General features: G+C 44.8%; 1 protein-coding gene across 2 annotated transcripts in view; it reads left to right on the top strand.

Annotated features, from left to right (window-relative positions):
- The window catches only part of BTBD11 (BTB domain containing 11), a 182629-nt gene that overhangs the window by 143154 nt on the left and 27695 nt on the right, over positions 1–11780 (top strand). For both annotated transcript variants that reach the window (XM_017823415.1, XM_017823416.1), the window contains exons 8-11: positions 609–702; positions 812–947; positions 2576–2796; positions 4228–4406. In XM_017823415.1, coding sequence (XP_017678904.1) covers positions 609–702; positions 812–947; positions 2576–2796; positions 4228–4406 — 630 coding nt within the window. The remainder of the gene's footprint in view (positions 1–608; positions 703–811; positions 948–2575; positions 2797–4227; positions 4407–11780) is intronic.

Below are 11780 nucleotides of genomic sequence, written 5' to 3'. Positions count from 1 at the left end.
TTAATGAAGCACCAAAACTGTGAAGGCCTCAAGACAGAAATGGCCAAAAGAGGGGCTGGAGCACAGGCTCCATCCTGCTCTCCTTGGCCACTTTTGTTTACAGCATTCTTGGTATTTATTGTGGAAGTGTCCCCAATGGAGACCAGAGCTTTTGGAGTTATTGCTGCAATTGGTTCTTAAGAATTGCCTTTCTTTTGACCATGTCTTTATATAAAAGATGGAGGCAATTGAAATCTGATCCATTTTTGGATGGTGCTGGGCTTCTAGAAGACCATGAAGGAAGGATGCTTGTCGGGCTGATTTTCTTCCATCTTCAGTGCATTACTTCCTAACGCTGACCTTACCCCATTTCCCACTCAAAAACACTGGGTTACACTTTTTTGGCTCTGAAGTTGGACACTAGTGCTCCTGGTGTTCGGCACCATAAAATGAGCGAAAAAAGGAATTAATTTGTCTCTGTGAAACAATGGGCAGAATTTGCATGTCACGTGTCTCCATTTTATCTGGTTTCAGATAACAAGAAGCATTAGATTCTCATTTGTCACTGTTCATGAACTCTGAAGATTGTGATACTCCCAGTTGCTCTAAATGGTGAATTTTCTTTCTAGCTGTTGCTGGATGCTGGAGCAAAGGTAGAAGGTTCCTTGGAGCATGGAGAGGAAAATTACTCTGAAACTCCTTTACAGTTGGCAGCAGCTGCTGGTAAGGATTTTCTCCTCCCACTGTAACAATTCCTCAGCTGGGATCTATGGTTTAGGTGAGCAAATACTGGATTTTAAAAGAAGTAAAAATGTACCTCTTTGACTTGCAGGAAATTTTGAACTCGTCAGTTTGCTGTTGGAGCGAGGAGCTGACCCCATGATAGGAACAATGTACAGGAATGGCATTTCCATGAATCCACAAGGTGACATGAACTCTTTCAGTCAGGCTGCTGCACATGGACACAGGTAGAGTGGGAACAAGTCTAGTGGCATCGTTCAAGTGCTTATTTTTTGCCTGGGCATCCAGTTTGAGCAGACGGGTGTAATTTCTGCATGAACAAATTGAACATGCCACCAACTGAGCAGAGATGTGAGGCTTTCTGTTAGCATGTGAATTAAACCAGTTGGTGGTACAAGCTGCTTTTTGATATCTGATGTAAAAAAAAGAAAAGAAAGGGGACTCCTCGTGGTGCGTTCAATGCAGTCGTTGTTAAATGGCAGCTGATATGACAGCAAAAAGGAATGCCAAAGACATTCCTTCTGAATTTCTTGACATATTTCTCAGGTTTGAGTGAATTGTGTCTGTACTGCTGCAGCCTTAATTTCCGTTGAATAGAGTTTCTGCATCTGTGTTTTCTGTAAAGTCCTGCGTGTCTTAATGTTGTATGTATGCTGCAAATTTAAAAAAAAAAAAAAAAGTAATGACATGAGCACCTGGTATGCATGATCTTGCAACACTCAGGAGTTGACTGCAGTGTAATGAATTAGTATTATGATCTTCACGTTCCTACTTTTCTGATTGTAGCCATCCAGAGGAACATAGATACAGGTTAGAGACAGTACCTGCCGTCTGTTTGCTTAGAGATGAGCTGCCAGTCTAACAACATGCTAACAGCACGTCAGGGCGGGTTCACACAACACTGCCCATCTGGAGCCTGCAAGGGATCCCTGGGACAGAGAGGACAGTTTGGTTATTGAAGTCTCACATTCAGCCAGCATGAATGGGAGCCACATGCCCGAGGAGGACCTGGGCCTCTCCTTGGCTTGGCTGCTGGCTGTCCATGTCACAGACTCTGGCTCTTATATTCCTACCTGTATACCATTCACACACATGCCTTCCTCCTTCCCTCTCTGCCCTAAATTTGTTTGGGACAGACCATGCTGGGGTCTTAAGCAGATGCAGGGAGGACATCAGAATACAAGGGAGGTGGGCTCCAGGGAGCCAGCCTAGTTTCTCTTTTCACGGCTGCAAAACCACGAGAAACACTGTTGAGGTTGATGAGGTTACGCTGGTACGAACCCGAGGGCTTTGTTATTTGATGGCCCAGCTGGATCAGTGGCTTTGTAGAGTAGTCCCAGATGTGCTTGAACCTGCCCTGACTGGCCTTGTTGAATGTCTAGCTGCTCTAGCTTTCCCAGACTGCTTTGAGTGTTAATCAAGTGGTGGTGCTTTTGGTAGCTCCAGGCAGCTCCCTTCTCAGGTACCTTCCGTGGTGGAAATCCTGAGAGCTTGTCCAGAAGCACCTTGGCCTTCCCTGATTGTTGAAGAAGTTTTGAGTCATGTTTAGCTCACAAGTCTCTGTTCCCATGAGATGCCGCCATTCATGCGACATCTGTACGGTTCCTATCCCGACAGCAGTGACTTGCAGATGTGTCCCAGGCAGTGCAGATGGGCTAGCAGGAGCTGTGCTTGCCTCGGGTCTGCTCTCAGCTGGTTCTGCCATTAGTTGGAGTAATTTCCTTGATAGGTGTCCTAACTTGCCACGTCACAGCAAGAACACCCAGTGCAACGAAAGCCTAGGCACTAACACTGCTCTCCCCTTCCTCTCCTCTCTTGCCCTCACTCCCTCTCTCTGTCGTGCTGTGATTGACAGGAACGTCTTTCGTAAACTGCTTGCTCAGCCAGAGAAGGAGAAGAGCGATATTCTGTCACTGGAGGAGATCCTGGCTGAGGGAACAGACTTGCCTGACTCGGCAGCAGCTCCGCTCTGCGCCAGCCGCAACAGCAAGGCCAAGCTGAAAGCCCTGAAGGAGGCCATGTACCACAGCGCCGAGCACGGCTACGTGGATGTGACCATTGACATACGGAGCATAGGTCAGTCCTGCTGTCCTTTCTCATCCTCACCTGTGGAGGGACCACTATAAGAAACACTCTTGATGGGCTGTTGCTTAAACCGACCGCAGTCACATCTTCCTCTCCTCTTTTGGAAGCAGATGATGATGGGAGATCTGACAGGTTCCCAGCCCATTTCAGCTCTACAGCACAGCCTGTTCAGGGGTCAGTGGCTCTTTTCTGCAGGACACAGTGGTTTCCCCGGGCAGCCTTCTGTACTGCTGCATGGCAGAGCGTCGGGAAGGCTCTGGGGCAGTGTTCAGCTGCCGTGGGCCACCTCCTACAGCTCCTCTTTTGCGCTCTGCTGTAAAGCAGTCCACCATTAAAACAACTTCTATTTTCTGAGACTTGTGAGCCTCCAAAGGCAGGAGCAGGGAAGTGACTCCTTGGTGTGCCGGCTCTGTGGTGTGCTAGCCCCTCACTGAGGGGCTTGATCATACCAGCCTGCTGGGAAGTCACTTCTGCCTGTGGGGAGGGTGGCTGGGTAGTGCAGAGGGAAATGGATCTGAACTGTGTGTTTACCATCCCCATTTATCTGTGTTCAGAGAGACCCAACTGCCTGGCGTGCCTCTGCCTGGTGCAGTGCTCCAGCCCTGGGGACATGTGGCGTGGGTCAGGGCTTGCCAGTTGGGCTGAGCAGGCAAAGATCTGGAGATGAACAAGAGAGTGGTGGGGGTGGTCTCCACGCATTTAACATTTTCTGAAATGGAAGGAAAAACCTTTCATTGCCAAACACCAGGCTTGTGTTTCCTTCCACTCCGTTCTGCAAGAGAAGAAACTAGGTCACGTCCAGCCTCATGCCTGCAGAGGTACATTAGCTCCATGTGCTTTCTCGCTCAGTGCATGGGAGCAGTTCCCTTTAACTTCCTGGAGAGTGATTCTGCCATGACAATCTACTTAAAAAGGCTGATCTGTTTAACTCGCCCAATGCAGTTTAGGGAAAATACTAAGGATCGGGGGAGGACAGGGGATAGCACTTAGAGCAAGTTTTAATCTGAAGACCACCAGTTTGAATCCAGGTGGGTAGTGACCAAAACCAGGGCTTTTTACCATTTAATGGCTCTCCAGGGCCACATTCAAACAAATAAGCTAGTGTAAATCTAGTTTCCAAAAGGCTTTTGCTACACAGAACACCACAGCAATTACCACAAATTGGCAGTCTCAGCAGAGAAGCTGGAGGCTAGATGAGCAGAGAGACCACAGTCCTCTCTTAGCATTTGGAGGAAAGCCTCTGTGCATTAGGTCTGGGATGTACTGATAACTGCCAGCCTTCTTAATCAGGGATAAATAGGAATTTGATCTCTAGTGTTATTTGTCAGTTTTGGCATAAAATCTAAACATGAGTAAAGGTAAAAAAGCAGAAGGGCACGTCCGTTCCTGAAGCTGGGAATGAGCTCTGTCCTCTGTCCGTAGGTGTTCCCTGGACGCTCCACACGTGGCTGGAGTCTTTGCGCACGTCCTTCCAGCAGCACAGACGACCCCTCATCCAGTGCTTGCTAAAGGAATTCAAGTCCATTCAGGAAGAAGAGTACACGGAGGAGCTTATCACACAAGGGTTGCCTCTGATGTTTGAGATACTGAAGGCCAGCAAGGTAGGATAAATTGTGCGTTTTAAAGGAAATCAGCCTTATTCCCATCCTGTAAGACACAAAAGCTTGCAATATTATTTTTGCACAGCTCTCCCAAAGCTTGTTTAGACTGCACACGATTATTATTATCTGTGTTATGTATCTCTCTTTTTTTCACTGTGGAAGCATGGGTTATAAACACACAAGCTAATCACTTCTCCTGCTAGAACAGCTTAATACTGATGTTAGCAATAAGCTGGAGAGACAACAGAAGCCGTTGCATAGTGGTGAAATTAAAGTCAAAAGGGTCACTGCAGTATGGCAAGAGATGTTGATAACTAAACCAACCCGAAGAGTGACTTTATCCAGCTTGTTTTACAGGACCATACAACAAAGCTAGTATTCATGTTTACTTCGGATTTCTTTAACCTCTCACATGACTTTCTCTTCCCTTCATGTGGGATTTGGACTCATAAACTTGTGGGGAGGCTGGTTTCTACAAGCACAGAACAAGATAATTTTCTTAAATCTTCTGTGTGAGTGTTTGTTCTTGCAGTCTCCTCAGATTTATTTTTTCAGTTGACATTTTCTTAGCCAGACAAATCAGACTAACAAAACCATTTGAGGGAGGTACTGTTGGGTTTGTAAATATAATGGCAAAAGGGATGATCATGGGGCTGGCAAGGAGAGGAAAATGTCTTACCTAGTGAAGAATTTAAAGCTTTTTATAACCAATAGTCTCTTCTCTACTGGTCCTCCTGACAGTCATTCACTCCCAAAGAATGCCATGTCAACTTTACTGCTCCCAGAAAATCATTTTAGTGATGAAAAGCATCAAAATTATTTGATTGCTCTCCTTTTTCTTCATGCACTACAATACATGTTGGTATGGTCTTCTTAACTGAAAAATAAGTAACATTTCTCACCCAACTCTATGTGTAACAGTAAAGAGCAAATAATTTTTAGCATCTGAAGCAATACCCTAAATAATGTGGAAAAGGGGGGATGTTCTCGTATAGGCATGCAATACTAAAAGGTTCCAGACTTGGTATAGCTAGTGATGGCCTACACAGATGTATTTCTTGTATCTTGCTGCAAAAGAGGGCTTGGACTAGAGTTCTGAGCAAATCCCAAATATTTGTTCAGCATTGTTCTGACTTTTGCTCCCACAAGCTTTGCCTTTGCAATTAGTTTGTATTGTATGGGTATTTATGCAGAATATTTGAGATAGATTTTAGGAAATCATTCCAAATCCTAGGATTTGTAGATTTCTTGTTCTGAACTCACTTGGGTTAATGTATGTTCATCTAAAAACTACCAGCAAGATACAGTTTGGTTTGAAAGTTGATATAAAACTAATCATATTGAAAACTTCACAGAGATTAAGTTTAGGCCATGTAATCTAGGATGAGGGGTGATTTTAATTGCTTTTCTCTTGGGTGACTGAAGCCAAGGCCAGCGATCATCATTAGAATAAATTATTTACATGGGATTATACCTTTGGTACATATCAGACTAGATCTTCCAGAGTCTATTGTAGGAGACCTGGAAAGAAATAAGACTGCTACCTTCTGCTATGGGTTCACTTAAAACCTAAAATATGGAGGGGCGAAACAACTGAAGTATCACAGAGAGCCCTACATGACAAAGAAGAAATCTGTGCTGATCTTTATTCCTGCCTCTGGGCCTGGGGGAACTGCCTGTCTTCATGCATGTTCACAAACACACACTCATACAGTGTTTCATAGTCTCAGAAAAAATAATTAATCATTCTGGGACACTGTAAGGGTTTACAAATTGTCTGCAAATGTTATGAATTATTGCAGCAGTCTTGTCCAAACGGCCTCTCACAATGCTCTCCCAGACAGAAATGAGGAAAGACTCTATGCAGCCTTTTGGAAGGAATCTAAATAAATTCATCTGTAGGAGAATGAGCCAGTAAAAGTTCTCCCTGGTCACTCCATAGAAGGCAGCTGAGGAAAGCTGAGATTTAAAGGATCTTTTGTTCCCCTTCTCTGGAAGGGCTGAGAGCAGAGATTGTTCTTTTTGTATACCCACAGAATGGAAACCTCCTCTAAGAGGTGCAGAAGGGCCATAACTGTGGTTCACATCCCTCTCTTTCGACAGCAAACTGTAAAGCTCTGCATTTTGTAGAGCTGTGGAGAGAGTAGCTTGATTTGCCCACATGGACATCCTTTTCCCTGTGGGCTGGAAACTTTGAGAGAGATTATGACTCTTGCTAAACATCACAGTCTGGCCCAGTACATTTCCTTAATGAGTTTTTCAGGGCAAAAAGTATAAAATAAGCAACTAGGAAGCAGAGAGCCACTTAGCAGTTCTTGGCTGATGTAAAACAAGATGTCCCATTTGCTACATATTGTGATGCTCGGTATATTTTAATTGCGTGGCAACTTGCACCTAATAGAAATGGCATTTTGCGTTCCTATAAATAGTTCCAGATATCCCATAATCTCAGAACAATTTACTAATATTAATGAGTTGAGACATGGAAGATCTTATCCTCCCTTTACCAACAGGGAAACTGAGGTAATTAAACAGGCAGATTTTCAGCGCCTCATAGAGTGACAGTTCCAGCCTCAGAAGCTGTGATGACCTGGATAAGGCAGACAGCAATTTATAGTTTTGAGTAATTTGGCCAGAGAAACTCCCCCAAAATTGCATGGAAACATAGGGCAGGTCTCAGGGTAGGAAGCAAGCCTTCTGCCCACACCTTCTACTTTGCACTGTTGCACAAAATGTTCTTACAGGTTCTCAGGCCATGCAAAAAAGGCCAAATACTATAGATATAAAAATATTAAAGAAAAAGAAAGCAATACCTACAAGAACACTGTCAGATATGAGGAATCTCTTTTGTCTTATAAATGCCTGTTTCTAGAGGGTACAGATGTGAGGGTTTATGTGGGAGCTCTGCCACGAGCCAGCACTGATGCTGGTGTCCTGTAGGGTGGCAGGGTGGCATTCCATTCCCATCTACATGCCAGGATGCTGACAAAAGAAATAAAAATAAAATTTGCAGAAGTCCTGATGCTGTAACACAGAATGGCAACACAAATTGGCAAATCAGGCAAAACTGGCTGAGTTGAAGTCCCTAGTTTTATTGCCTTTTATCAAGCTGCGAACTAAGTGGGGAAGAATAGTGTATGGGTTGCAGATTGCTGCTGCACTAAAGCCCTGGAGGAAGTCTTCCAAAAGCACAAACAAAGGTTTGATACCCAGTTCCTGGTGGCTTCCAGTGGGATGGAGCTCTTGTCATTTCCTTTCATCCCTTTAAATGTCTTTATTGGCTGCGCCATTGAGAATTTCATGGGGAGTAGAGAAGTGGCAGTATTTCCATGCTGGTGAGGCAGAGCTGTGAGAACAGGCAGAGAATCGCTCTGCAATCGCTCCCTCCGCGGTTCCTGCCGTCATGCAGTGAACTTGGGTCATTACCAAACCAGGGACCAGAAAGAGGGTACTCTGGAGAAAGCAGCATCTGTGGAGAAGACATGGAGAGCTCGGTTTAAGGCACTTTCCTAAGACCAAGCAAAACTTAAATCAGGAAAACTCTGACACTAAAAATGTCAATGACACGGTGATAGTTTTGGGACACCAGATGGGAAGGAAATGTGCTGCCATTTAGGGATGGATTGAATCTGTTTGGCAGACAAGGACACAAACATAACCTTCCAGAAGTGGTTTGGAGAGGGCTGTGTGAGGCAGAAGCCAGAGAGATACTTCTGGGAGCAAGTAGCCTTGAGCTAAACTTTAGTTGCACTGTAGAGCAGGGTCAAATCCCTCAGAGCTAAGATGACACTGGAGGTCTTGTTACAGAAGGATAGGAAGATGCAGCTGAATTCCTGCCTGTTGGTATCTGTGTTGTGCTCTTCATGGTCTGGGAAACCTCCCCCAAACTTCTTAGTGAAAGCTCTCCTTTGCCTCCAGCTGAGGTTGATGATTGCATTGCCTGAGCTTGGCTCTGAACTGGATTGCCCTCCTGCCCCACGTCAGAGGACCATATTTTCCTGAGGAGTGGAAATGCTTGAGGAGTGCCGCCCCGCCCAATAGAGGCTTTAGAAAGAGCTGTGTGGAGGCTGCACCCAAATCTATGGGCTTGTAGTGCCTGAGGTGAGGCTCACAGGTCAGCTCTTCTGGTTTTGTTGGAATATTCTCTTGAGGATAATGTGCTGAACGTGCAGGGATGTTTCTTTGTCCTCTGTATATGAAAATCCTCGAGCTGTTCAGTTTGATCTTGACATTTCCACAACCTCAAAAGAAAGACTCAAACCCACAACCTTGGAAATTAAATGTATCTTGCCTTTGGAGGAGTTTGGTTTTAGGTTTCCACTTCAGAGCTCTGCCTAAGTTCAAATTGTCATTCAAGTCACCCAGCTCCATCCATGTAGATGAGCCAGCACCATTGCCAGTTGTATGAGGTTATGAGCCAGTTTCATCCTCTGCTTTTTCTCCCTAAAGTAATTTACATCAGATTGTCCTTGGCCTATATTTTTGAGAAAATATGGAATTTTTAATTCCAAATAATCTCTCTTACAGCTTTTTCCCTTTCCCCAATAGGGAAGGGTAAGGTAGTTCCAGGTAAGGAGCTATTTGCCATTTTTCTGGATCCTTTGTCAGCATGCATCACTGAGGTGCATCTGTGAGTCCACGTGTGCATTGAGCACATGTGCTGAAGCATTGTCCGAAGCTCCTAAAGGTGCTTCACATCAGAAAAACTTGGCTTAGGACTACAAGTATTCCTGCTAGTGTATTGGCAGATTCAAAATCAGCTTCAGAAGTCATAGGAGTGATCCTTCATTGCCATACCTTTGTTGCATTCTGCAGCTTTCTCTTCATCCTTCCTGTCCATTTCTGTCAGTGCCAAGATCATTTATTTCAAAATTTAGCCCATTAGTGAGGTGTTGATCACACTGTGCAGCCAGGCTTGTTGAAGGGTGCAGGAAACTACTTTGCAAAGATGTTTCCTCAGAATTTAAAATTCCTGCAGAGTTTTCCAACCTCTACAAACGAACCTATAGGCAGCTGAAGAAACATGCAGGAGTTCACAGGCTGTTTGAATAACAGCCATCAGGCTGGTGTTGACAGTTACTGAGAACAAATAACAATTCAGAACAATAACCAGTTTTAAAATTCCGAAAGGATTCAGGCATGTGGGTATCTTGAGAAACCTGGCCTATATAGTTTAAAAGCTAAAGTACTCTTTCAGTAGTAACTTAGCCACTTGGAATCCAAAATCTCTTAGAAAGTAAAGTTTTGAGGTTTTTTTTTAATATATCTTTTCAGAAATAGCACCATATAACCTCTCTCACAGATACAGTAACTACTGTTTCTGTCTCCAGCAGACAGAAAGAAACAGGAAAGACTGAAACACCTGCCTGTTGTGTTGCAGGAAGATGTTCAGAAGCTGAAGTTTGAGATGAGCATTCTGTCTTTCTATTGCTGTGGTTTTTCTGGATTCGATTCCTCTAAAACAAATGTTGGAAGAGTCTCCTCAGAGAATGTCAACAGACTGAGCTCATGTGTCTGTTCTACAAAGTCCGGGCATGAGGGTCAGCAAACATCAGTGTTCCCTCGAGGTCTGCATGTGACCTAGAAAGTGGCACTGGAAGATGAAGGAGCTAGAAAATTCCCCTTTTCTTCCGTTGCTTCCTGATGGGCTGAAATGAATGTTTAAGATGGGTTTGAGTGAAGCTGTGTCTTGTTGCATGAAGCCAGACTGCCCTGTTTTGCATCAAGGGCTAAGGGTAGAGAGGAGAGGTGAGCCCTGCACAGCACTGGGGCAGGCACTGTGTCGTAATCATCTCCCAGGGGAAAGCCCTCCCTTGGGAGAGTGCTGCGCATGCTTCTCTTGCCTGGAGATGATCAGGAAAGACTCCTCTTTGTTGGGCAAAATTTTAATTCCTTGATAAACTGCTTTTCAACAGAAAATTCAGGGTTTATGGTAATGACAGGTTTCATTAGGGAATTTGTTTCCCACATAATATTTTACCTTTTTTTTTAAAATTAACACCTGAAAATGGAATATTTTGGCTGATGACCGAAATACTTCAGCTGAAGAAAAATGTGGACTTTCCACAGAGGAGACAGACACACCAAAACTTGCACTAAAAATAATCCTGAAGACATCCCAGGATGCTAAAGGGCCAGCTTATGGGTTCCATGGAGTGGCTAATGCCCTTCTGTGTGTCAGCTAGTGCCCAGCCAGCACTTCGTGATTGATCTTTTGGTTGGGACTTGGAGTGATTTTGTAAGGCAGGTTTCACTGTTCTCATGTAATTGCAGTGATCCGTAACGTTGCCTGTTGTCATTTGTAGTACTTCTGTGTCTAAACAGTTCAGAGTAACCAGGACGCAAGTTATCCACACATGTACGTCGTGCATTCCCCGCGCGAGATGCGAACGCCAGGTACTGAGTGGCATGTTAATAACAGACTGTTAACCCCATCTTGGGATTTCATAACACAGATTCATCTTCATACTAACTCAGGCATGATTTTTTTTTTCCTACTCTCTTCTACCTTCTAAAATGTTTCCCTGCCAGAGGCAGGAGCCGTTTCTTCATTTACAATAAAAAACCGCTGTGGATGCGACACCTGCCCTTTTCTGGGGCTCTCAGCCAGGGATTAGACTGTGCCCGGGAATCTGAGCTTTTTACATACAATGTACAGCTATGATATAAAGAGCCTTTTGAAAGGGAGGCTTGGCAGCTTTCCCAGAATCTAACGGAAGGGTCCATTTGTGCCTTACCTGTGATTAATTCTTTTCCGTTTGTGTTTGCGGTGGAAGGGCTTGAGCCCAGCACTAACAAAACCCATTTTGTTACGCAGTTTGCCGCTGCTAACTGTTCCTCCAACCTCTGGGGCTTCCCTACCTTTCCGACTGTTGACTAATGTTAATTATGTGTATGCTGCTTAACCATCTAGGAGTGACCCTCTAAAGTGGCATTTAATCAGTTTTGAGGCAGTTGGCAAAAGTGAATTATGCAAGAGGACACCTAGGTGAGGATGGAATAGGTTCTGAGACAGAAAAAGAAGGGCTCAGAGTTTGAGTGTTCAGGGCTGGGGGTCCGTGAAAAGCCCTCTCTGTTGCTTCACCCTTAATCACCTCTTTCTGGGAAAGGGGAGCATAAATAGGGGACTAATTCGAGGGTATCTCAGCCTGTCATGGATGAGTCTTCAATGGGCTCAGGGTATCCTGAGACTCTGCCACTGCTGCAACAGCTGCTGGGGAACGTGTGTGAGATGGGTGACTAGAAACAGCACTTCAGCCACTCTGCGTTTAGCAGAGAACTGCATCCCCCCAACATCCTCAGGACCAGGGAGAGAAAAGATACCTTTGCTAGTGGCCCTGTCCCTGAGCAGTGGTATTTCTCAGCCTGCTGGGA

The sequence above is a fragment of the Lepidothrix coronata genome, unplaced genomic scaffold, assembly GCF_001604755.1.
Source record: "Lepidothrix coronata isolate B3197 unplaced genomic scaffold, Lepidothrix_coronata-1.0 Scaffold102, whole genome shotgun sequence".
Classification (NCBI taxonomy): domain Eukaryota; kingdom Metazoa; phylum Chordata; class Aves; order Passeriformes; family Pipridae; genus Lepidothrix; species Lepidothrix coronata.
Note: the sequence above shows the minus strand (reverse complement) of the source record. Positions and strands in the feature narration are given on the sequence as shown.